The sequence below is a fragment of the Hyperolius riggenbachi genome, chromosome 12, assembly GCF_040937935.1.
Source record: "Hyperolius riggenbachi isolate aHypRig1 chromosome 12, aHypRig1.pri, whole genome shotgun sequence".
Taxonomy (NCBI): Eukaryota; Metazoa; Chordata; class Amphibia; order Anura; family Hyperoliidae; genus Hyperolius; species Hyperolius riggenbachi.
The window spans coordinates 54,511,222-54,538,633 of NC_090657.1; the positions used below are offsets into that span (position 1 = coordinate 54,511,222).

At 47.6% G+C, this 27,412-nt stretch overlaps 1 protein-coding gene across 1 annotated transcript; it reads left to right on the forward strand.

The window, feature by feature from the left end:
• The first annotated feature begins 5,293 nt into the window (after positions 1-5,293).
• Positions 5,294-27,093, forward strand: LOC137542202 (nicotinamide N-methyltransferase-like). The gene is made up of 3 exons (XM_068263939.1): positions 5,294-5,590; positions 22,456-22,663; positions 26,305-27,093. The coding sequence occupies exons 1-3, from the start codon at positions 5,443-5,445 to the stop codon at positions 26,732-26,734; spliced, it is 786 nt and encodes a 261-aa protein (XP_068120040.1). The 5' UTR covers positions 5,294-5,442; the 3' UTR covers positions 26,735-27,093.
• The last annotated feature ends 319 nt before the right edge of the window (positions 27,094-27,412 follow it).

Consider the following 27,412-nt stretch of genomic DNA (forward strand, 5'->3'; position numbering starts at 1 on the left):
GAGTGGATTATTTAATAGATGACTAACTAAATGTGCATAGAGCTCTGCTGCTTGCTTGGTTTTTATGTTCTGTTTTTAAGTGTTTTATCAATTAACCAGCCTGGCGGTATGGACGAGCTCAGCTCGTCCACTACCGCCGGAGGCTGCCGCTCAGGCCCTGCTGGGCCAATTTTAATCAAATAAAAAGGAGCACACGCAGCCGGCACTTTGCCAGCCGCGTGTGTTACCTGATCGCGCGCAGCGGTGAAAGAGGGTCCCCCCAGCCGCCTGAGCCCAGCGCAGCCGGACCAAACAGTTCCGGCCAGCGCTAAGGGCTGGATCGGAGGCGGCTGACGTCAGGACGTGAGCGACGTCAGGACTCATTGCGGCCTTTCTTGTTACTTCTGATCGCCGGAGGCGATCAGAAGTACGCAACAGGAGCGCCCTCTAGTGGGCTGTCATGCAGCCAACTTTCAGTTGGCTGCATGCAATAGTTTCTTTTTTAATTAAACAAAAACCATCCGGTCGCCAGCCTGGCGAACTTAATAGAACGCCAGGCTGGTTAAAGATTAAATAGGTTTTGCATCTACAGTATACTTGAGATCAATGGTTCTTGTTTTATATGAAATCCCTGTGCATATTTTCCTTTTGCTTCTTCCTAAATACATCCAAAGCGTCAGCATTTCAGCTGACATTGTTTGGAGATAAGCCAATCACAGCTTTCAGTTTTCTTTCGCGAGGCGGTGCTTGTTATAAACACAGCGTACTTCCTTGCACATTTCCTGTCAGCTGACAAACATAAAGTTCAACTCTATCTGTCCTTACCTGACCTATTGCACTAAGATACGCTGCTGCTGCAGGCTGAGTAAATAAACAGAGAAGGTCATGAGATGTAGTTTGAAAAACCCAGTTAGGAAAGGGAAGTCCGGTAAGGTAGGGGTCATGTTTGTGAAAATCGTATGCATTTTGCCGCAATGGGAAATCACATGTGGAATCTCCTACTGTGACTTCTGTTTCCCTTTGCAATTCCGTATTGCTTTTTGACTGCTGTAAAAAAAACCTGACAACAAGTATGACTTTTCACTTGCATTTGCAAAATCGCGTACGAAAGTGAAATAGTTGTGCATGTTGTCAGTTTTTTTACCGCAGTGAAAACACAATACTCCACTGTACTTTCCTTCAGGCACGGTATACGACCTGAGGAAGCGGGTTACTGCGAAACGCGTTGTCATTAGTGCCAATAAAGTTTACATTTTATTATATCGATGGTCCACTTCTTCAGGTAGGACCTTACTTTATTTTATTATTATTATTTTTAATTGATATATACACATACTCAAAGATCGAAAAAGTGCCTATTCCATTGAGTATAAGACCTATACCATGTCACAAGTACTCTGGGTGCCTCCTACCCCCTCCTATTCGCGTCTTACCCCAAGCCTGGGGTTACCACCCTAAAAGCTGGACCCTTTTTTAAGGATCCGCGACCACAGATACCTGGACACAAGGCTGAGTGGGGACGGTACTTCCCCACATGCAAAGCTTGAGTGGTTGCCTTCTGCAACCCACCTTTGTGAGTATATCTGTCACTTATACAGTTGCGGTTACCCATTGTCTTACGAAACTGCGACAGATTGGGCCACCGGTCTCCTCCCGTCCTTTTCTTTACCCCCTCTACCACACCCAGAAATCTCAGTAGGTCTACAGAAAATAAGTGTGTGTTTCCGCATGCAGTTTTTTTGTTGCGGAAAAACAAACGCGATTTTCACAAGTGTGACCCCTGACTCAAATGGGACAAATCGCACAATGACCAAAAAAAAAAAATGCAAATGCACTGGAAAATGCAAAAACACACTAGCATAAAAACGCATGCGGTTTCCACCCTACACATGAGACCTCTGGCAAATCGGTACTCAAAGAGTCTCTGTTACCATTTCCTGTAACTTCAGAATCTGCTTAGAACTCAGCAGAGGCGTTCAAAAAGAATTAGGGGCCATTCACACATAACAGAGTTTGCGCGCGGTTTGCGTCTTTGCGAGTTTTTATTTGCCGCACATCTAATGCAAGCCAATAGCATCGCATCTAACTAACTATTGTGCAGTTTTTCTGATGCCATTTTCAAATCACGCTGGAGTGCTACATTTTTTTCCCTGCAATGTGGAGTCGTATGTAATGGGAGTCAATAGAAAAATGGGAAAATCACATTCGTTTTGCAAAAATCACGCGCAAATTTCAAGTTAATTAGATACAATTTTATGTAAATTAACTTCATTAGTATTCACAAAAAATGACAGTAGGAAAAATCGCACACAAAACAGTAAGTGTACAACAATAATTGTGAACGATGACTTAGGGCCCGTTCACACTACCAGAGCTTTTTACACGCTAGAGATTCTAAAAACTCTTGCTAATGCAATGCAATGCAATGAGGGATGTTTACAAAATCGCTCCAGTGTGCACACACACATAGGATAACATTAGCAAGAGCTTTTAAAATCACAAAGCGCTTAGAAAAGCTCTTGCAGTGTCAACAAGCCCTGGTTCACACTATGAGCGCTTTTCGTTTTTTTTTAGCGCTGGCGATTTTAAGAGCTTGTGAATAAGTTACAATGTGAGTGTTCTCACATGAGTGATGAGCTTTCTTTCCGATTGAAAACGTGGCTCCTGCACCATTTCCTTAGTGTTTGTGCTTCAATGCAAGGTATAGGAAAATCGCTAAGAGCTCTAAAAAGCGTTTGTAAAAACGATTTTGTGAGTGCTTTTACTCATAAAGTACATTTGTTATTTTCAGTTCGACGTCAAAGAGTTCACTTCCTGATTGTGTACAGGAAGAAAAGCTCAAATCGACTAACAAAAGCGCTTAGAAAAACGCTTCTTAACCTCCTGGGCGTTACGCTTGCCGGAGGGTTTGCAGCCAACAGTCCCCCTGGATGATTTGAAGTGATCAGATAGCTGTAATATCTTCAGCTAGCACTAGGCTAGCTAGCAGTGGTGGCCGGCATCCCCTGATTACTGATGATTACCCTCCATCCCCTCCCCCCCCCCCCCCGATCGCCCCTAGATACATTACCCAGCCTGGATCCAGCGATTGGCGCAGCCTCCCCGGACCGCTCCGGTCTTCACTATGGGGAGGATCGAACATGACGTCGGTGATGTCATGGCGTCATGCGCAGACCCGATGCTCCCCATAGAGAGACCGGAGCTGCGCCAATCAGGCTGATTTGCATGTGATTGGAGAAAGGAGCTGCTGGAGGAAGTAGAAATCAACTGGATGGCACTGTAAAGGGGCCCATCCACCTAACGATTTTCTCTCCGATATACAGCAGATTCAATCACTGTGATCGAATCTGCTGTGAAATTGTTGCGCAAACACTAACAGAGTGACCGATTTCCGTCCGAAATCAATCGTTCCCGTTGATTCCTGTCAATCTGTCCGTGCGGAAGATTTTGCTCGATCACCGGCGGGGCGGGAGTGCGTCGATAACGGCGTTTGAATGCCCGACGACTGACGCAATACAGCGGCAATATATTACCTGCTGCAGCCGGCGCGAGTCCCCACTCTCTACGCTGTCTTCTTCTCCGCTGGGCTCCGAGTCCGGCAGGCTTCACTTAACTTCCTGTCCTGGGAGGAAGTTTAAACAGTAGAGCGCCCTCTACTGTTTAAACTTCCCGGACATAAAGTGAAGCCAGCTGCTCCAGAACCCAGCGGAGAAGACGACAGCGTAGAGCAGGGGACTCGCGCCGGATCAGGAAATGTATGCGGGGGGGGGGGGGGGGGGCAGCGGCAACTTCACAGATTGTGATCGGTTTCATGCTGAAATCGATTCACAATCTGTTTGTAGTAAAGCCAGCCATACGATCCCTTTCTGATCAGATTTGATCAGAGAGGGATCTATCTGTTGGTCGATCTGATGGCAAATCGACCACTGTATGGCCACCTTAAACTTGCCAACCAGCATATGGCTGCACACACTGCACTAGAAAGCAGTAACAGAAATAAGGACATATGACAGGTATATTACAGCAAACATACATTTTTATTAATTAAAGCAGTATTAAGCAACACATCAGATATTTTTACAGTGTCAAATTTTAAGGACAGTTCCAGCTGTGAGTGAGAACAAACTGAGCTTTTCAGAATACCCCAGGCTGTGTTTTTTAACCTCTTGGGTACCTGTTTTCATATGTTTTTTTACATCAGAAAGCCTGCATGTGTAACATTTCTTGAAGTTCTTCTAAGCTGTGGCAATTAAATAGATTGTTTAGAAAGACTAATAGACAGATTCAGGGCAAACAGAAGCAGTATAACAAAAAATGCACATCTAAAGGGAAGTTGGGGATGCCTCTTTTATTGTAACGCTGTCTCTGCGGGAGAAAATGTAACAACTCAGGCAGCTTCTCATGTTACCGCCAGCCTTAGTTCGGGAAAATACCGAACTTCTATCGCAACTGTAAACATTTTTATGAATTGGCGCACACAAGTCTAAAATACCGAATGCAGTATTTTCCCGCCCAGATTTTTTTTACAGAACATACTTTAATGAATGATAGCCAATGTGTTCTTTCATTCCCCCGGAACAATGGTGAGTGTTGCAGGCTCACCTGTCATGCCCACATGACTCCTCGTCTCCTCCTATGTCCGGGGTCTTTTTGAATTGTCACCTGGTGGAGTCACATGGTCATGCTCAGGGAGACAATTCAAAAAGACACCAGAGGAGGGGAGGATTCATGCCAGCAGACAGGAGAGTATGCAACACTCACCACTGGTCCAGGGGAGTAAATGAACACATACACTTTGAGGTAGACTGGCTGGGGTCTGTTGGTTGCCAAGAAATCAAATTCCATTACTGTTGGGCACCCGATTGTGCCCTTGTGACCGAGATTTTCCAGCAAGCCTGATCAATGCTTTCACGATCAATCGGGTAGCCATATTGGGGCATCGATATCTGCCAGATTCGATCATTACGATCAAATGGGACAGATATCGATGCTGGAAATCAAGTCTTATGCATGCTTCTGTCAAACATCTGCATTACATTGTACATAATAAAACCACGTTTCTTGCAAAGATTTATAATTATATTTCATTGAAATGCAGTCATAAAAATGTGCATTTATACTTATAATGGAAATTTAGGCAATTGACAGTATAACCATTATTAAAATTTGCCTGCAAGCTGGTAGCAGTCACCAGGCTGTGTACAGAGCCGTCTCCTTCCTCCTCACCCCCCTCTCTCCCAGATCATAAAATGTAATTCTGGCAATAACAGTGGGAGGCGGAGTGAACTGCATTCCTAGTTGAAATCACGCCTCTCTATTGATTGGCAGCCTATCTACGGACACTTTACAGCTTCCATGATTCATCAGATCGAAGGCCATGTGCCAAGCAGAAAAATAACAATGAACTTTTGTGAGTACAAACTCCATGGCTGAAGAAGAAACAATATCTGTACAGTGACCACCATGTCTGACTTCACTGAGGCTGATTACTATCAGAGGCATTTTGACCCCAAAGCTTACCTGAAGACCTATTATCGTTTTTCTGGACATTCTGTGGGAGATGAATACTTGCGGTTTGTGCTCAAACACTTGGCTGAAATTTTTACGTCAGGTAAAGTCACTATTACTTTTACGCAACACTTGATAAAAAATGTATAGATTACTCAAACAACACAATAGGAACATTTTCACTGACTTAGGCTGCTTTCACAGTGCGACGTTAAAGTCACGCGTTATAAAAAGTAATAACGCAGACTAACGCACAGCAACACAAAGTCTGTGTGACATTCACAGTGCACACGTTGCGTTGTATGTAACGTGTAGCAATATTTAGAAAGTGCTGCATGCTGTGCGTTATAAGCGTTATTAGCTGCGTTGGACTGTTTGCACATGCTCAGTAATGTTTTTTTAGTTTTTTTTTTAAATGTGACGCATGCGCCGTTTTCGTTCAATCAGTATGTGACAAAAACGGCGCACCAAGAGACCCATAACGCAGTGCAAAATAACGTCCAATTTCATAACCTACATGCGCTGCGTTGGGGGCACGTTGTGCGACTTTAACGTCGCATCAAACGCAACGTCCCGATGTGAAAGAGGCCTAAAGCCTGTACAGTGGCTCGGCCAGATATTAGCCTGGCGGATCGATTCGCCTGAGTGCTGGCCGAGGGCATTGTTTTCTCCACTCAACTCTCTGGCTACATAATGCTCCTCGTGCATTGCTCCATTGGGGCTCCATGAAGCTGGCCCCCGACAATCAGTACAAATAATAATTCCATCATGTTTGGTTAGTGCTACGTTTGTGCCCATTTGTGCTGCAAAAATTAAGATTTGTGCTGCTTTCGTTTTGAAGATAATAGCACTTATTATTTCCAAAACAATACCATCACCCAGCCCCGAAACAACAACACACAGGCACGAAACTGGTATGTTTGGATAGTGCTATGCATGTACTCATTTGTGCTGCAAAAATCATCTTTCTATCTTTTATCGTTTTTGAGATATTCACGTTTTTATAAAGGTCAAAAGTTCACTCAGCCTTTGCGATGTTGTAGGGGGCCTGAGTGAACTTTTGACCTTTATAAAATTGTGAATGTTTTAAAAACTATAAGGCCCTATTGACACTTGTAAGCGCAAAACTTTTTGCGGGAGTGATTTTTCTGAGATTTCACGCAGAAAAATCACTGGACACTGCAGCGATTTTCCCGCAATCGCGTTTAGCGCTTCTATAGCACTGAAACGTTATTGCTGGGAAATCGGCTGAAAATGGTGCAGGCTACGCACTATTTTCAGCTGATTTCCCTGCGATTAACGTAAATCGCCCAAGTAAAAACGGTCCCATAGGGTATTAAATCACTAGTGCTTTAAAAAGCGCTAGCGCTTGAGCGTTTTGCCGAAATAACCGGCAAAACAATCAAGTCTGAATGGGGCCTAAAAGATGCTTTTTACAGCACTACCCACTCATACCAGTTTCATGTTTGTAGGTTGTACAGGACTACAGGAGGCTGGGAGAAGCCCCAGGTAAGTATGAATTCTCTTCTTAGGGCTCGTTTCCACTATCGCGAATCTGCATGCGTCCAACGCATGCAGATCCGCACATGTAATACAAGTGGATGGGCCTGTTTCCACTGTAGCGTTGTTGAGGTGCGTTTTTTTCAGCGTGAAAAAAACGCACAAAAGAGCCAACGATTTCGCCTGCGTCGGGAATCCGTGCGAATCGCCGCTAATGTATTTAATAGTAAAAACGCATGCGTTTGATACATGCGTTTTTACCCGCGATTTCGCGTGCGATTTCGCACCTTTTTCAATTTTATTTAGCACTGGCAGTGTCATGGTTAATTTCGCATGGCACCCTGCCATGCGAAATCGCATGCGAAATCGCGGGTAAAAACGCATGTGGAAACGCATCCGCATGCGTTTTTACAAGCGTCGGAATGCGGCCGAAATCGCGTCGCAACAGTGGGAACGAGCCCTAACTCTCATGACACATCTCCTTAGGTATGCTTTAACTTTAGTAACAGCTATTTAGTAACAGGGATGGTCAATGAGATGCAAATAATTTTGATTTGATGGAGCATTCTACACATTTTGTATGCAGGTTGAAAATGAACCAATCAGATGCTGCTAGGGTACAATCTGATTGGTTAATTTTCAAGTTGCATACATTTGCATACAAATTTGGCATAATCCTGCTTCAACTCAAAATTATTTGCATCTCATTGATCAGCTGCCTGATGATGGAAAGGCGGCTCAGTCACCTCCCCTAGTCCCCAGCAGAGCATAAATGAGAGGTTACTTGCCTGACTTTCAGCATTCAACTAACCAGATCTCCCTTCAGTCAGGGGCACCACTAGCTACTTAATACTGAAGGTACCTCTGGCTACCTAATACTAAGGAGCACCTGTAGTTACCTATGATGGGCAAGGTAAGCAAGGGAGAAGTGACAGCTGGGCCAGCCAGCACACTTTTAGTGCAGTTCAGCGGGATTTGTAGGTTCATGAATGGCAAGGTTTAGATTGCCAGGACATCTGTGCCTATAGGCTCCTGTGATGTGAGGCTTTAATTGATTCGTTGCAATTAAGATCACTGGAGATTTGCATGGCAGGAGAGGAGGGATCTGATAATAGTAAAAATAACTAGCCGACCAGTGTTGCCAACTCACCCCTTTAATTACTGACGCATATGAATTATACAGGTTTTGTGGCTAGGTAGATGCAGTTAAGGCACTGATTATGTGCAAGTAGCCCCAGAACCTGTATAAGTTAGATGTGTCAGTAATTAAAGGGATGAGTTGGCAACACTGTAGCCGACCCGCGGTGTAGCATACGCATAAGGGGGTAGCGGGCAGGAAGGGGGATATTGGGCACAGCGGCGGGGAGGGGGGTCGGACCCCCCCACACCTGGGTCCCCCATGTGCGCTCACTCTCCAGCTTAAGCTCAGCAGGACCCCTCCCTCCCTCACCTGGGTCCCCCATGTGCCCTCCCCCTCCAGATTAAACTCAGCAGAACCCCCCCTCCCTCACCTGGGACCCCCATGTGCGCTCCCCCTGCAGCTTAAGCTCAGCAGGAGCCCCTCTTCCTCACCTGGGTCCCCCATGTGCGCTCCCCCTCCAGTTTAAGCTCAGCAGGACCCCCCCCCTCCTTTACCTGGGTCCCCCATGTGCGCTCCCCTTCCAGCTTAAAGGGACACTTAAGTCAAACAAAAAAAATGAGTTTTACTCACCTGGGGCTTCCAATAGCCCCCTGCAGCTATCCGGTGCCCTCGCCATCTCCCTCCAATCCTCCTGGCCCCGCCGGCAGCCACTTCCTGTTTCGGTGACAGGAGCTGACAGGCTGGGGACGCGAGTGATTCTTCGCGTTCCCGGCCACAATAGCGCCATCTATGCTGCTATAGCATATATCATATACCATATAGCAGCATAGAGGGTGCTAATGTGTCTGGGAACGCGAAGAATCATTCGCGTCCCCAACCTGTCAGCTCCTGTCACCGAAGCAGGAAGTGGCTGCCGGCGGGGCCAGGAGGAGCGGAGGGAGACGGCGAGGGCACCGGACAGCTGCAGGGGGCTATTGGAAGCCCTAGGTGAGTAAAACTCATTTTTTTTGTTTGACTTAAGTGTCCCTTTAAGCTCAACAACACCCGCCGCTATTAGTAAGAGGCAGCAGGCGGGGATGACTCACCTCTTCCGCGTTCCAGCATGCAACGAGAACAGAGGTGCCTGGCTCTTCTACTGACCACATATGCTATTGCTCCGTTGTTATTGCCTGATGAAGCGGGATCAAACCTGCGAAACGCGTTGCATATTTGGAGTTCATAAATAAAATATATTGACTGTGTTTACTACAGTCGTTGTGTGTCTACTTGGAGGAGGTAAGTCCACCACTACCTCCTCTATTTACCAAGAATTTGGTTTTTAAGCTCATTTAGCTTCCTTTTATCCTTTTGGCGCCTCTGTTCTCCTGCATAGCGTTCCAGCATGCGTTCCACTGTCGTCACTTCCTGCAATGCCGCCCACTGTATTGTAAGTGGACGGCATTGCAGGAAGTGACGACAGTGGAACGCAAGCTGGAACACGGAAGAGGTGAGTCATCCCCGTCCACTGCCTCTTACTAGTGTTGGGCGAACAGTGTTCGCCACTGTTCGGGTTCTGCAGAACATCACCCTGTTCGGGTGATGTTCGAGTTCGGCCGAACACCTGACGGTGCTCGGCCAAACCGTTCGGCCATATGGCCGAACTAAGAGCGCATGGCCGAACGTTCCCCGAACGTTCGGCTAGCGCTGTGATTGGCCGAACGGGTCACGTGGTTCGGACCCGAACGCGCTCTGATTGGCCGAACTGTCACGTGGTTCGGGTAAATAAATACCCGAACCACGTCATATCTCCGCCATTTGTCTGTGGGTTTAGCTTTGGGTAGGCAGGCAGGGTAGTTCGCGCTCCAGCCACGCTAGCCAGGGTCCCCCCCAGTCATTGTGTGTCACTGCTGGGAACAGTAGTACACCGCTCGTTCAGCCACACTATATAGCATTCTGTGTACTGTTCTGTGTCTGCTGGGAACAGTGGTACACCGCTCGTTCAGCCACACTATATAGCATTCTGTGTACTGTTCTGTGTCTGCTGGGAACAGTGGTACACCGCTCGTTCAGCCACACTATATAGCATTCTGTGTACTGTTCTGTGTCTGCTGGGAACAGTAGTACACCGCTCGTTCAGCCACACTATATAGCATTCTGTGTACTGTTCTGTGTCTGCTGGGAACAGTAGTACACCGCTCGTTCAGCCACACTATATAGCATTCTGTGTACTGTTCTGTGTCTGCTGGGAACAGTAGTACACCGCTCGTTCAGCCACACTATATAGCATTCTGTGTACTGTTCTGTGTCTGCTGGGAACAGTAGTACACCGCTCGTTCAGCCACACTATATAGCATTCTGTGTACTGTTCTGTGTCTGCTGGGAACAGTAGTACACCGCTCGTTCAGCCACACTATATAGCATTCTGTGTACTGTTCTGTGTCTGCTGGGAATAGTGGTACACCGCTCGTTCAGCCACACTATATAGCATTCTGTGTACTGTTCTGTGTCTGCTGGGAACAGTAGTACACCGCTCGTTCAGCCACACTATATAGCATTCTGTGTACTGTTCTGTGTCTGCTGGGAATAGTGGTACACCGCTCGTTCAGCCACACTATATAGCATTCTGTGTACTGTTCTGTGTCTGCTGGGAACAGTGGTACACCGCTCGTTCAGCCACACTATATAGCATTCTGTGTACTGTTCTGTGTCTGCTGGGAACAGTGGTACACCGCTCGTTCAGCCACACTATATAGCATTCTGTGTACTGTTCTGTGTCTGCTGGGAACAGTAGTACACCGCTCGTTCAGCCACACTATATAGCATTCTGTGTACTGTTCTGTGTCTGCTGGGAACAGTAGTACACCGCTCGTTCAGCCACACTATATAGCATTCTGTGTACTGTTCTGTGTCTGCTGGGAACAGTAGTACACCGCTCGTTCAGCCACACTATATAGCATTCTGTGTACTGTTCTGTGTCTGCTGGGAACAGTAGTACACCGCTCGTTCAGCCACACTATATAGCATTCTGTGTACTGTTCTGTGTCTGCTGGGAACAGTAGTACACCGCTCGTTCAGCCACACTATATAGCATTCTGTGTACTGTTCTGTGTCTGCTGGGAATAGTGGTACACCGCTCGTTCAGCCACACTATATAGCATTCTGTGTACTGTTCTGTGTCTGCTGGGAACAGTAGTACACCGCTCGTTCAGCCACACTATATAGCATTCTGTGTACTGTTCTGTGTCTGCTGGGAATAGTGGTACACCGCTCGTTCAGCCACACTATATAGCATTCTGTGTACTGTTCTGTGTCTGCTGGGAACAGTGGTACACCGCTCGTTCAGCCACACTATATAGCATTCTGTGTACTGTTCTGTGTCTGCTGGGAACAGTGGTACACCGCTCGTTCAGCCACACTATATAGCATTCTGTGTACTGTTCTGTGTCTGCTGGGAACAGTAGTACACCGCTCGTTCAGCCACACTATATAGCATTCTGTGTACTGTTCTGTGTCTGCTGGGAACAGTAGTACACCGCTCGTTCAGCCACACTATATAGCATTCTGTGTACTGTTCTGTGTCTGCTGGGAACAGTAGTACACCGCTCGTTCAGCCACACTATATAGCATTCTGTGTACTGTTCTGTGTCTGCTGGGAATAGTGGTACACCGCTCGTTCAGCCACACTATATAGCATTCTGTGTACTGTTCTGTGTCTGCTGGGAATAGTGGTACACCGCTCGTTCGCCACTGTATAGCATTGTGCTCTGTGTCGCTGCTGGGAATAGTGGTACACCGCTCACCCGTCACTGTATAGCATTGTGCTCTGTGTCGCTGCTGGGAATAGTGGTACACCGCTCACCCGTCACTGTATAGCATTGTGCTCTGTGTCGCTGCTGGGAATAGTGGTACTGTATAGCATTTCTGTACTGCCACTGTACTGCTGCCAGTCAGCGTGTACTGTAAGGATAAGTGAAATGAGGAAGAAATCCGGTGAAAGAGGGAGGGGCAAGGGAAGAGGTGTTTCCCCTGACGGTTCACGTACAGGCCACAGGGGAGCACCCAAGAAAACCCACTCAATACCGCCCATGTTGTCCAGGACAACAACCCTCACAAATCCAAAAGAACAGGACCAGATAATTACTTGGATGACCTCTCAAGCGTCCAGCAGTGGGTTAAGCAGCACCAGCACATCACGCACGAGGTCCGAGTCCTCAGCCAGTTACAAGGAGCCAGTGGGCACAAAGCTGACACAACCGGCAGCGACACCACGCACACAACTGCCAGATAACCAGTCCGATGAATTACCTCAGGACACAATGGGGTATTCGCAGGAGCTATTCCCAGCCCAACAAACTTCCACCTTTCAAAGGTCAATGGAGGAACAGCCAGAAATGTTGTGCCTGGATTCACAACCGTTAACTGTGGGAAATGCACCGCGCACTGAAATACAAGGCGAGTCCGAAGAGGACTCGGAAACCCAAATCCCAGAGCAATTTGGGCAGGAGGGGTTGCAATTGCAGGAGGTCGGCCGACAAGATCTGGAAGACGACGTTGGAGTGTGCTGCGCAGAGGTTGTTGTGGGGAGCTCTACTCCACGGCGGTGGCCCACAATGACATATGACGAGTTTGAGGAGATGGAAGAGGAGGGTATGGACAATGTGGACAGAGACCCAGATTTTGTTTGTGAACGAGAACATCGCCGTCGTAGCAGCAGCACAGATGAGTCTGTTGAAGAACACACTGCTGCACGAGTTCGCCTTGTGCCACAAGGTAGGCGGCGCGCAATTTCAGGCACCACAAGCGTGGAAGTTCAAGTGAGAGGCAAAAGAGGAGCAAACAGAAATCGCCAGCAAGGAGGCAGGTGCTCCAAAGTCTGGGCTTTCTTTGAAGACTGCACTGAGGATGTTACCATGGCGATTTGCAAGGTGTGCAAGACCCGCCTGAGCAGGGGGAAAAATATTAACAACCTCTCCACCACCAGCATGAGCCGTCACATGCTATCCAAACATCCCACTCTTTGGGCAAACGCGTCAGGACAGGGTACCAGAAACAACACTGCCTCCCTTGGGTTCACCAGACTCACCACCAGACCCGCCTCAGCAGCAGCAGCAGTAGCCCAGCCATTGCGTGGTTCACAACATTCACAAACATCAGACGACGCTGACACTGTCACTTTCCGGAGTAGTGCTCTTGAGGTCTCCCAGTGTTCATCAAACACAACAACCAACAGCCCTTCCGTGTGCAGCGCTACGGTTCAGTTGTCTGTGTCGGAGATGTTTGAGCGCAAGAGGAAATTGCCAGCAAATGACCCCCGGGCCGTGGCAGTAACAGCCAGCATAGCCAAGCTTCTGGCCTGCGAAATGCTGCCATATCGATTGGTGGAGACAAACAGCTTCAAGGGCATGATGTCAGTGGCCATCCCACGTTACGTGGTTCCCAGCCGCTACCACTTTGCACGCTCTGCAGTGCCTGAGTTGCATGAGCACGTGGTCAGCAAAATAACCCGAAGCTTGAAGAATGCCGTTGCCTGCAAGGTTCACCTCACCACTGACACCTGGACGAGTGCGTTCGGCCAGGGTCGATACATCTCCCTTACCGCGCACTGGGTGAACCTTGTGGAGCCTGGCAGCGATTCCTCACCTGCTACGGCACGGGTGTTGCCCACGCCACAAACAGCTGCACCGCCGTCCCTCCCACTGGATAACAGCAGCACCTACCTCTCTGACTCCTTCTCCTCCAACGCATCTCAAAGCTGTACCTCATCCGGAAACGCTAACCCAGCAGCAGTAGGATCGTGGAAGCAGTGCAGCACAGCTGTTGGCATGCGTCAGCAAGCGTTGCTGAAGCTAATCTGCCTTGGGGATAAGCAGCACACAGGGGAGGAAATTTGGAGGGGAATAAAGGAACAGACGGATTTGTGGCTGGCACCGCTGGACCTGAAACCGGGCATGGTTGTGTGTGATAATGGGAGTAATCTCATTCGCGCTTTAAGGTTGGCTAAGCTGACACACATCCCTTGCCTGGCGCACGTGATGAACCTAGTAGTTCAGCGGTTCCTGAGGACATACCCAGGCGTGCCCGATCTGCTGTTGAAGGTGCGTCGAGTGTCCAAACATTGTAGAAATTCCAGTACTGCTTCGGGGGCACTCGCCAAGATGCAGGAGCGCTTCAATCTCCCCCACCATCGCTTGCTGTGTGATGTCCCTACGCGCTGGAATTCTACGCTGCACATGCTAGCCCGCTTTTGCGAGCAGAAGAGTGCAGTGGTCCAGTACATGACGGCGCAGTACCGAGGCGCATCCGGCCAGCTGCCAAGCTTCTGTGGATCCGATTGGGCCAACATGTTGGACCTCTGCCAAGTCCTCCAAAATTTTGAGCAATCCACGTTGCTTGTGAGCAGTGACAACTCTTCAGTCAGCATTACCATACCACTGCTGTGTTTACTGAAGAGGTCGATGTTAAAAATCAAGGAAACAGCTGTCATGATGCAACTGGGGGAATCTGAAGGAGAAAACGATCAGCGTGATGGTACCAACATCAGGCCATCCGCCTCAGGGAACGCTGGCCCCAGCAGCTATGACGAAGAAGAGGAGGAGGAACAGCTGGAGTTGGAGCAGGAATTTCATGCCACCACTGACGAGGGCCAGAGCGGTGCACGTTGGACTTCCACAATTCAACGCGAATGGTCAGCAGAAGCAGACCAGGAGGAAGGTGACGACTATGATGCATCACAACAACTATCACAACGCTCACAAGAGGATGATGAGGATTCTGGTAGGACTCTGGCACACATGGCTCAATTCATGCTAGACTGCATTGAACGTGACCCACGCATTGTGCGCATTCTGGACAACACCAATTACTGGGTTTATACCCTTCTGGATCCACGGTACAAACACAATGTTCCAAAACTGCTTGAAGAAAGAGTCAGACAGGTCAAAATGGAAGAATACCAGCAGGCCCTTGTGGAGACTTTAGAGAGGAGATTGACATCCTCCCCCTCCTCTAGCCAGTTGTACGCAGACAGACTGACTTCCGCAAACCCAGGACGACCAGGAGGGCAGCAAACAACGCAAGCCGCAGCTAGTACCCAAAAGGGAATGGTATCGGCAGTGTCCTTGGAGTGGGAAAATTTTCTGACACCCATGCAGCCGCAGCCCACTGAACAGCAAGCGTGCAGATCCACCTCCAACACCGATCGCCTGGAGAAGATGGTCAAGGACTACATGTCAGATGGCGTAGCTGTGTCGAACCATCCATCTGCACCCTTCAACTATTGGGTATCGAAGCTAGACACCTGGCACGAACTGGCAATGTACGCAATAGAGGTGCTGGCTTGCCCGGCAGCCAGCGTTATGTCGGAACGCTGTTTCAGTGCTGCCGGAGGCATCGTCACAGATCGGCGTATCCGCCTCTCTACAGAAAATGCAGACCGTCTGACTCAAATTAAAATGAATCAATCCTGGATTGGAAATGACTACGCAACACTCCAGGACCCCAACCAAGTAACATGACCAATGAACATCTGGGATGGTGTTGCGTTTCCGGGCCCTGTTTATTGAACCTCTCATCTGTATTACATTTATGACTGCATGGCGGCAAAAAGCATTGCTGCTATATCCGCACGCTTTTTGTCCACATGCAAGGCCTGGGTTGTTGTGTCTCACAAAGCGTGGCCTTCTCCTCCTGCGCCTGCTCCTGTTCCATCACGTCTGCTGCTGCTGGGTTAGCGTTGCCGCGTGGTCCCTGTTTATTGAACCACTTATCTTTATTACATTTATGACTGCATGGCGGTACAAAGCATGCTATCCGCACGCTTCTTGCCCTCATGCAAGGCCTGGGTTGTTGTGTCTCACAAAGCGTGGCCTTCTCCTCCTGCGCCTGCTCCTGTTCCATCACGTCTGCTGCTGCTGGGTTAGCGTTGCCGCGTGGTCCCTGTTTATTGAACCACTTATCTTTATTACATTTATGACTGCATGGCGGTACAAAGCATGCTATCCGCACGCTTCTTGCCCTCATGCAAGGCCTGGGTTGTTGTGTCTCACAAAGCGTGGCCTTCTCCTCCTGCGCCTCCTCCTGTTCCATCACGTCTGCTGCTGCTGGGTTAGCGTTGCCGCGTGGTCCCTGTTTATTGAACCACTTATCTTTATTACATTTATGACTGCATGGCGGTACAAAGCATGCTATCCGCACGCTTCTTGCCCTCATGCAAGGCCTGGGTTGTTGTGTCTCACAAAGCGTGGCCTTCTCCTCCTGCGCCTGCTCCTGTTCCATCACGTCTGCTGCTGCTGGGTTAGCGTTGCCGCGTGGTCCCTGTTTATTGAACCACTTATCTTTATTACATTTATGACTGCATGGCGGTACAAAGCATGCTATCCGCACGCTTCTTGCCCTCATGCAAGGCCGGGGTTGTTGTGTCTCACAAAGCGTGGCCTTCTCCTCCTGCGCCTCCTCCTGTTCCATCACGTCTGCTGCTGCTGGGTTAGCGTTGCCGCGTGGTCCCTGTTTATTGAACCACTTATCTTTATTACATTTATGACTGCATGGCGGTACAAAGCATGCTATCCGCACGCTTCTTGCCCTCATGCAAGGCCTGGGTTGTTGTGTCTCACAAAGCGTGGCCTTCTCCTCCTGCGCCTGCTCCTGTTCCATCACGTCTGCTGCTGCTGGGTTAGCGTTGCCGCGTGGTCCCTGTTTATTGAACCACTTATCTTTATTACATTTATGACTGCATGGCGGTACAAAGCCTGCTATCCGCACGCTTCTTGCCCTCATGCAAGGCCGGGGTTGTTGTGTCTCACAAAGCGTGGCCTTCTTCTCCTCCTGCGCCACCCTCCTCCTGTTCCATCACGTGTGCTGCTGCTGGGTTAGCGTTACCGGTCCCTTTTCCTGGAACCTCTTATATGTATTACATTTATGACTGCATGCCGACAAAAAACATGTTACCTGTGCAAAGAAAACAGACATTTCCCGCATTTAAAAGACAGTTTTCCCTTTGAAACTTTAAAATCGATTTTCTCAAAAACTATAAGCTCTTTTTGCTAATTTTTTTTTCCTCTTGTACCCACTCCCAAGGTGCACATACCCTGTAAATTTGGGGTATGTAGCATGCAAGGAGGCTTTACAAACCACAAAAGTTCGGGTCCCCATTGACTTCCATTATGTTCGGAGTTCGGGTCGAACACCCGAACATCGCGGCCATGTTCGGCCTGTTCGGCCCGAACCCGAACATCTAGATGTTCGCCCAACACTACCTCTTACTAATAGTGGTGGCTGCTGCTGACCTTAAGCTAGAGGAGGAGCGCAGATGGGGGACCCAGGTGAGGGAGGGGGTACCCGATACTTCACAGGACCACCCACATTTAAAGTTATGCGCGTTGCTATATAAGCAACATGCGTAACTAAGGAAAGTAATGGAAAGGACAAGAGAAGGTTGGGGCCGCAACAACCCTGGCTGGACCCCATGCAGCTGCAGAGTCTGCTTCCGTATAGTTAACCGTTTAGTTAGGCCTTTTGCTTCTAGTTCCAAAGTATTCTTAAGTCACTTTGCTCTACGTTTCAGATTAGAAGTGAAAATTTTAGATCAAATCACACTCTATTAGCATTTAACAGAACTAAAACCAAAACGGGCTTCTGATTCCTGTTAAATAATGAAAGTCTTCCTGTTATTTTTAAAGCTCTTCTTTAGATTGATTTTTTTATCCATTTTTTTTCTCTTAAAGGAATACTATCGATGTATGCATTTATTTTTAAATGCTGTATGTTGTAGCACACATTAGGACAAGTACTAGGAGCAATTTGATTCCTCACACAGCTGTTCCTCTCAGCTGTAAAATCCTCCGTCAGTTTTGGTGTCAGTGTTGGACAGGGGTCGAGTGGGGCGTGGATGCAGGGGGACGGCGTCCACTTACTATTTCCCGAGGGTGGACGCCGTCCCCCCTGGCATTTGTGGAGGGGAGCAGCGGAGTGGAAGGAGAGCTGTGAGCAGCGGTGGGGGAGGGCGGACATCTCCCCCCACCTCCCTCACCTTGGGGCTCTCCTTCCCTCGGTCTCCCCTCTAGAAGTAATGTGCGGGCAGCCGGCAGCGGGCGGGACTTACCTCTCCTCGTTCCGGCGCCGGATCTGCGTGCTGCTGCTCTGGTCTGGTCCAGACCAGACTTGCGGCACGCAGATCCGGTGTACCGACAATGAGGAGAGGTAAGTCCCGCCGGCTGCCGGCTGCCCGCACATTACTTCTAGAGGGGAGACCGAGGGAAGGAGAGCCCCAAGGTGAGGGAGGTGGGGGGAGACGTCCGCCCTCCCCCACCGCTGCTCACAGCTCTCCTTCCACTCCGCTGCTCCCCTCATGCTGGGGGGACATGATTACATATTCTGGGGACATATACCCTCTGACTAAATATACTGGGGACATATACCCCTACCTACATATACTGGGGCACATATACCCCTGGCTACATATACTGGGGCACATATACCCCTGGCTATATATACTGGGGGCACATATACCCCTGGCTACATATACTGGGGGCACATATACCCCTGGCTACATATACTGGGGGCACATATACCCCTGGCTACATATACTGGGGGCACATATACCCCTGGCTACATATACTGGGGGCACATATACCCCTGGCTACATATACTGGGGCACATATACCCCTGGCTACATATACTGGGGCACATATACCCCTGGCTACATATACTGGGGCACATATACCCCTGGCTACATATACTGGGCACATACCCCTGGCTACATATACTGGGCACATATACCCCTGACTACATATACTGGGCACATATACCCCTGGCTACATATACTGGGCACATATACCCCTGACTACATATACTGGGCACATATACCCCTGACTACATATACTGGGCACATATACCCCTGACTACATATACTGGGCACATATACCCCTGACTACATATACTGGGGCACATATACCCCTGGCTACATATACTGGGGACACATACATCCCTGGCTACATATACTGGGGACACATACATCCCTGGCTACATATACTGGGGCACATATATCCCTGGCTACATATACTGGGGCACATATACCCCTGGCTACATATACTGGGGCACATATACCCCTGGCTACATATACTGGGGCACATATACCCCTGGCTACATATACTGGGGCACATATACCCCTGGCTACATATACTGGGGCACATATACCCCTGGCTACATATACTGGGGCACATATACCCCTGGCTACATATACTGGGGCACATATACCCCTGGCTACATATACTGGGGCACATATACCCCTGGCTACATATACTGGGGCACATATACCCCTGGCTACATATACTGGGGCACATATACCCCTGGCTACATATACTGGGGCACATATACCCCTGGCTACATATACTGGGGCACATATACCCCTGGCTACATATACTGGGGCACATATACCCCTGGCTACATATACTGGGGCACATATACCCCTGGCTACATATACTGGGGCACATATACCCCTGGCTACATATACTGGGGCACATATACCCCTGGCTACATATACTGGGGCACATATACCCCTGGCTACATATACTGGGGCACATATACCCCTGGCTACATATACTGGGGCACATATACCCCTGGCTACATATACTGGGGCACATATACCCCTGGCTACATATACTGGGGCACATATACCCCTGGCTACATATACTGGGGCACATATACCCCTGGCTACATATACTGGGGCACATATACCCCTGGCTACATATACTGGGGCACATATACCCCTGGCTACATATACTGGGGCACATATACCCCTGGCTACATATACTGGGGCACATATACCCCTGGCTACATATACTGGGGCACATATACCCCTGGCTACATATACTGGGGCACATACACCCCTGGCTACATATACTGGGGGCACATACACCCCTGGCTACATATACTGGGGACACATACATCCCTGGCTACATATACTGGGGACACATATCCCTGGCTACATATACTGGGGACACATATCCCTGGCTACATATACTGGGGACACATATCCCTGGCTACATATACTGGGGACACATATCCCTGGCTACATATACTGGGCACATATACCCCTGGCTACATATACTGGGACATATACCCCTGACTACATATACTGGGACATATACCCCTGACTACTTATACTGGGCACGTATACCCCTGGCTACATATACTGGGCACGTATACCCCTGGCTACATATACTGGGGACATATACCTCTGGCTACATATACTGGGGACACCTATAGACCTGGCTACCTATTCTGGGGGTACCTATTTTGGGGGAACTGCTGTCAGATTATCTGCATTTTTGTGGAACCGCTGTTATGTATTTTGGGGAACAGCTGCCAGATTATGTATGTTAGGGGAACGTCTACTGCCAGATTACGCGTATTTTGGGGAACAGCTGCCAGATTATGTATGTTTGGGGGACCACTGCTGCCAGATTATATGTATGTTGGGTGTTACGAGTATTTCGGTGATCCGCTGCCAGGTTTCGCGTATTTTGGGGAACTGCTTCCAAATTATGTGTATGTTGGGGAAACTGCTGCTGCCACATTGTCTATTTTGGGGGAACCACTGCCATATTATCTGTATTTTGGAGGAATTTCTACCAGATTATGTGTCTTTTTGGTGAAATGCTGTCAGATTGCATCTATTTTGGGGGGATACACTACGGCAGAGCTCAAACTTTCCCGGCAGACCTTTTACATCACTGCTAAGGTCATGTATATTTGGCCCCACCCGTGACCATGCCCACATTATGCTTGACCACGCCCATTTTTTGGTGCTTCGCGCGGCGCAGTGTTTTTTGAGGTGAGTCCACTCACTTCTTTTCCCAGGACTAGACCCCTGGTGTTGGATACAAAATGTATCTAAATACTGACTGCTCCCAGAGGGCTAAACCATGTCTCTGCACAGGGGAGTTGCTATCAACTCCTCAGTTTATAGTTTAATTATCACCTTGCTGAAAGAATCTTATTGATATGGTGGTAAGGGGTTAAAGATTCTAGCAATGTGTGTTTATTATCTTTGCTTCTCTTGACTGATACAGATACTAATAATGCTAATTGTAGACAGTGGTCTGCCCTTCTCAGCAGCTTGTAAAGTGGATGCAGCCTGGAGTGAATCACCACAAGCAGGCAGCCAGGCAAGCAGTCTGAGTGTAAACACAGACTAGTGTTATAACTAGTTTTATTCCAGCAATATTACAGCTCATTTAGTTACCTGTTACCACCTCAGATCAGCCTATTTCTCCTCATGTCTCCTGCATGCTGTGAGTGACACAGTGAAATATATTTGTGAGCTGTGTGACAGAGCAACCAAGTAGCTCAGGGTGACCCAAACTACTATGAGCTGTGTGAGAAATGAATTTTTAAGCAGGGATAGCGAGAGAGAGACCTGGGTGAATAAATAAAGTGCCCCTAGCACTAGTGGTAATGTGTACACTAATATAGAGTATTAAAAAAAAAGTCGTTTCAATCAATAGTATTCCTTTAACCTTTTAACTGCTAATTTAACTAGTGGTTTGCTGCACAAGAAAAAGAGATGTGTGCTCAGACCAGTCAACTCCTGACTTAAATACTGGCTGCCTCAAGTCTGCTGACTAATTAAAATGGCAAAGTGTTTGCATATTGCATTCGCCCACCAGAATATGCAGGATCTAAGCTATCCACCTGCGCTTCCTGCAGGAGTTGTCCCACACAATATACATTGCATCTCAACAGGGGTGCCGCGTGTAGGCCTCCTTGTACCTCCAAGAAATGAAGGGCAGCGCAGACACCCCCACAAGGAATCCATTGCCCAGGAGCGAGAACACATGGCCGGTACACCCCCCCCCCCCCAGACATGGCCAGTGCCCAGGAGGGGACCACCCATGCAGCCCCCCCCCTCCCCCAAAGGATAGATTCCCTACCTTGCAAATTTACTTACCTGTGGTGCAAATTGCATGTCTTGGGAGAAAACACACCGACAGTGGGGCGAAGGGGGAGGGAGGCAGGGCACAGACAAGCCCCCCAGACGCTGCCACCGCTGGGCGAGCCCATCCGCACCCCACCACCACCACCACAACACCACCACCACAACACCCCCAGGAGGAAAGAAACAACTGTATGCTGCACAAAAAGAGATGTGTGCTCAGACCAGTCAACTCCTGACTTAAATACTGGCTGCCTCAAGTCTGCTGACTAATTAAAATGGCAAAGCGTTTGCAGCACTAGTAGTTTGCAAGTGCTGCAAAGCCGATGAATGTTAGAAAATGTAATTTTATTTCTTGTGTGCAATATTTCATTGCTACTAAATGGCAGGTGGGGCGTACATACATTAAAATCGCATTAATTTTGCCAACTGACAGAGGTATCTCTTTCCTCTTTCTTGTACTCTGTGTGTGCAGGTAAAGTAACAGGTGAAACTCTGATCGATATCGGCACCGGGCCAACCATCTATAACCTTCTGTCGGCCTGCGAAGCTTTCAAAAATATCATCCTTACTGATTTTGCTGATAGGAACCGGGAGGAGTTAAACACATGGCTGACCAATCAGCCGGGAGCATTTGACTGGAGCCCAGTGGTGAAGTATGTGTGCCAACTGGAAGGGGACAGGTAGGTGGCCAAAACTACCACATCTTGTGATCTCATGCATTTAAAGTAAAAAAAAAACAACAACTCACACTACAACATAGATCAATGACTTCATTTGCACCAGTTAATAGGAGAGCTTGGTTAAAGAGGTAATGTGAATAATTTTGCGCTGTGACCCTGCATTACGCAGTCTCAAAGGCCAGGGAAAAGAGGTGAGTTTTTAGCCTTTTTTTAAAAAGCTGTCCAGAGAAGGAGCCTCTCGTACTGATTGTGGAAGTGACTTCCATAGAGTAGGGGCTGCATAGGAAAAGGCCCAAGCAGCAAATGTTAAGTGTATCCTCCTGGGAATAACCAGCTTCATCTTGTTGGCATAGCGGAGGGTGCATGGAGGGGCATAAAGTTCCAATAGATCCGCTATGTATTTGGGTCCCATGTGGTTTAGAGCCTTGAATGTCAGCAGGCAGATCTTAAAATTGATTCTCTATTTTACTGGCAACCAGTGAAGAGTTTGCAGTACTGGGGTGATGTGTGAGCTGCGGGGGGCATTGGCTAGGAGTCTGGCTGCAGCATTCTGTACTAGCTGTAAGGGGCGCAGAACCTTATCTGTAGATCCGATGAACAGGGCGTTGCAGTAGTCTAGGCGGGAGGATACAAATGCATGAACCAGGGCAGGTAGGTCTTCAGCTGGGATAAGGTGTTTGATTTTTGCTATATTTCTTAGATGGAAGACTTGGCGACAGCTGATATCTGCAGCCTGAGTTTTAGATTTCCATCCAGGATCACCCCAAGGTTTTGCACAGTCTTTATACTGTACAGTATCTCCCCCAATTGCTAGTTTGAGGTGGTGAGCGTTTTGAACTTTATCCATCATGTGTGGACCACCTACCACCAACACCTCTGTTTTGTCAGAGTTCAGCCTCAGCCAGCTGGTGTTCATCCAATTTTGTAAATCCACTAGACACGCATTTATGGATGCTGATGGGTCTTGGGTGCCAGGCTTGAAGGACAGATACAGTTGTGTGTCATCTGCATAACAATGGTATCCTAGGCCATAGTTCTGGATTATTTTGCCCTGTGGGAGCGTGTAGACTGCAAAGAGTAATGGTGATAGTACAGAACCCTGTGGAACTCCATAGGCAGGTGGCACTGGATTAGAGTAGTGTGTGCCCAGATATACTTGCTGAGTTCTGCCAGATAGGAAGGTCTGAAACCAGCTAAGAACAGTACCCCTTAAGCTACAGTAATTCTTCAGTCGCTGGATTAGTATTTCATGATCCACAGTATCAAATACTGCAGACAAGTCAAGAAGAATCAGAATTGAGCAATCACCCTTGTCCCTTGCAGTAAGTAGATCATTCATTACTCGGACTAATGCCGTTTCAGTGCTGTGTCTTTACCTGAATCCTGACTGAAAAGTATCAAAGATGTTGTTATCTGGAGGTGGCTCCACCCTAACAGCTCTTGTCAAGATTACCAACAATACATGGCATGTTCTTAATTATATAAAAACGTACTTGCAGCACAGTATCTCGCAAAAATGATTACATCTCTCATATTTTTTGTAAATATGTTGTTATATCTTTTCATGAGACAACCCTAAAGATATGACACTAATACAATGTTAAGTAATCAGTGAGCCTAAAGGCCCATACACACGTCAGATTTTTGCGAACGACCCGTCGTTTGAACGTTCCGTCGTTCGCACGTCAAATCCGGCGTGTGTACAGACTATAGTTCGGGTGATAAGACTGGTTTTCAGCGATCCGCCCGGCTGTCGTTGCGCAAAAATCCGACGTGTGTATGGGCCTTTAGGGTCTGATGAGACCAAGATAAACATACTTGGTTCAGATGGTGTCAAGTGTGTGGAGTACAAAGACAAGTGTGTCCTGCCTATAGTCAAGCATGGTGGTGGGAATCTCATAATTTGGGGCTGAATGCATGCTGGCAGTACTTGGGAGCTACAGTTCATTGAGAGAACCATGAATGCCAACATGCACTGGGACATACTGAAGCAGAGCATGACAAAGGGAGGGGACTTTGGTAACTGGGCCACAGGGCAGTATTCCATCATGAAAACAACCTCAAACACACCCTCAAGACAACCACTCCCTTGTCAAAGAAACTAAAAGTAAAGGTGCTGGGCTGGCCAAAGCATGTCTCTAGTCCTAAACCCTATTGAGCATCTGTGGAGCATCCTAAAATGGAAGGTGGAGGAGCACAAGATCTCCACCACAATAAAAACAAATAGCACACTGCCATGGCAGAGTAACCCATTTAATGTACCCTGTATAAGGTGTAGACATGTGTATAGTTGAGTCTAGACCTCACCGTGGCAACCCCCGAAATGCGTTGTGACCTGTAACCTCTGTGTGAGTCGATAGGACGGCGTTATAGCTTGGAGTCAGCTGGTTTCCTGGAGGGACTTTTGAGTCATGCTGCGCCGCTGGCCATGGTGAGCATTCCAGACGTTTAGGCTCAACTATATGCATGCTTCCATCTTATACAGGGTACGTTACTCATGTATGTGTCTTTTGTACATTAAATTGGATACTCTGCAATGGCGTTCTGCTATTTGTTTTTATTGTGTTTTTCAGCTCCTGACGGTTTTTAGCGCTTACTATTGGCAACTGACATTGAAGTTGATTAGTTGATTCAGCGCATTGCACCTTGAAAGTCAATTGTTTTTTTAGCCTGACAGGCTTTTTTGTTGTTGTTCAAAAAACTTACATTTACTGTGTCCCTAGTGGAACCAGGTTAGAGATTGGCACACAGTGCTGATTATTTTTTTAATTCCAACATCCACCAGCTTTCCATGGAGTTCATCATGAAAGAGAAACTGTGAAGCTCATGTAAATTCCATGCTCAAGAGAGTTAAAACAGTCCTGAAAAATAATGGTGGGCACACAAAATATTGACAGGTTAGACAAAGAAAACATAACAACCTTATCTTCTGAAAACAGCAGGAGATGTGCAAACAAAAGTTATGCGTGGAGTTGTCTTCAAGAAGGAGCCTCACCCACAGCTATTTTTTTTCTAAAGGTGAACCTAAATTCTGGTGCACTTTAATGTACGCAAAATAGTCCATAGTGTTTAAGAAAATAAATGTACATAATTCTGAAAATTACTAACACTGGTTACCCAAGTTAGTTGTGAGGAACCAGACCCTCCCGTATTTTTGGCAGCACACCGAAGGAAACCCCTAATCCCTCTACTCCACTCAAAAGTGTAACTACAAATCCTGCTCCCCCCCCCCCCCCCCCCGAGGTAAACCTTGATGGGACTCCTTAATGTTCACAACCCTTCCTTTGCCTCTTCTCGGTGACCCTCACAGCCTGGGGCCCATCTTACAAGGCTCATAAAACAAATGTGGCCATCAAGGTCTTCACACCCACATCATGTGTAGCCACAGACACACCTTATCTGGTGTGTCAGAGAATAGGAAGGTTAGTAGTTGGGGGTTCCCCACACCTCTGGGACCCCCTGCAGTCACAGGGGCTGCTCTCCCCCTAGTTACGCGACTGCCTCCACTATTAAGTACTGTATTACCTTTACCTTCTTCAAATCAAAGGCAACTGCAGAGATGGTAGCTACAACTTCCTCCAGTGAAAATAATTACAGTATTGCTTTAAGCAGTCCGCCTTCTTTTTTTATTTGTTTTCCAGAATAACATGGAAAGAAAAAGAAGCTCGTCTGAGAAAAGCCGTCAAGCAAGTTCTCAAGTGTGATGTTTTGGAGAGTAATCCCACCAATCCGGTGGTGCTGCCACAAGCGGACTGTCTTCTCAGCTGCCTGTGCTTAGAAGGGGCCTGTAAAGATCTGGAAACATTTGTCTTGGCTCTAAATAACATCACTACGCTGTTGAAGCCGGGAGGGTATCTGGTGCTTACCGGAGTACTGGAAGATGAGTACTATATGGTGGGGGAGGTGAGGTTCTCTGCCCTCTCTGTGACAGAAGATTTCCTGAAAGAGTCGGTGTGTGGGGCTGGATACGTCATTGAGGATTTCCAAAGTTCCAAAAAAATGGAGGAAACTTGGAAAAATATTGCAGAATTCTCAGCCTCCTTCGTACTGGTTGCTCGGAAAAATGACTAGAACTTACAAACATCGGGTCAAAAAGCTGATACATACCTAGACAGAGGGAAACCTGTTATATGTTGAATGTTTTGAGATTTTAATCAAATGATATGTCATTGAAGGATTTTGATTTCTACATTTGCCTAAGGGCCCTGCCGGATGAGAAGTTATATCTGTACAATGTCATGAGATTGAGATACCAAAGCTATTGTTTAACCACTTAAGGACCTAGGGCTTTCTACCCCTTAAGGACCGGCCACTTTTTTTCCATTCAGACCACTGCAGCTTTCACGGTTTATTGCTCGCTCATACAACCTACCACCTAAATGAATTTTGGCTCCTTTTCTTGTCACTAATAAAGCTTTCTTTTGGTGCTATTTGATTGCTCCTGCGATTTTTACTTTTTATTATATTCAGCAAAAAAGACATGAATTTTGGCAAAAAAATGATGATTTTTAACTTTCTGTGCTGACAGTTTTCAAATAAAGTAAAATTTCTGTATACATGCAGCGCGAAAAATGTGGACAAACATGTTTTTGATTAAAAAAAAAACCCATTCAGCGTATATTTATTGGTTTGGGTAAAAGTTATAGCGTTTACAAACTATGGTGCAAAAAGTGAATTTTCCCATTTTCAAACATCTATGACTTTTCTGACCCCCTGTCATGTTTCACGAGGGGCTAGAATTCCAGGATA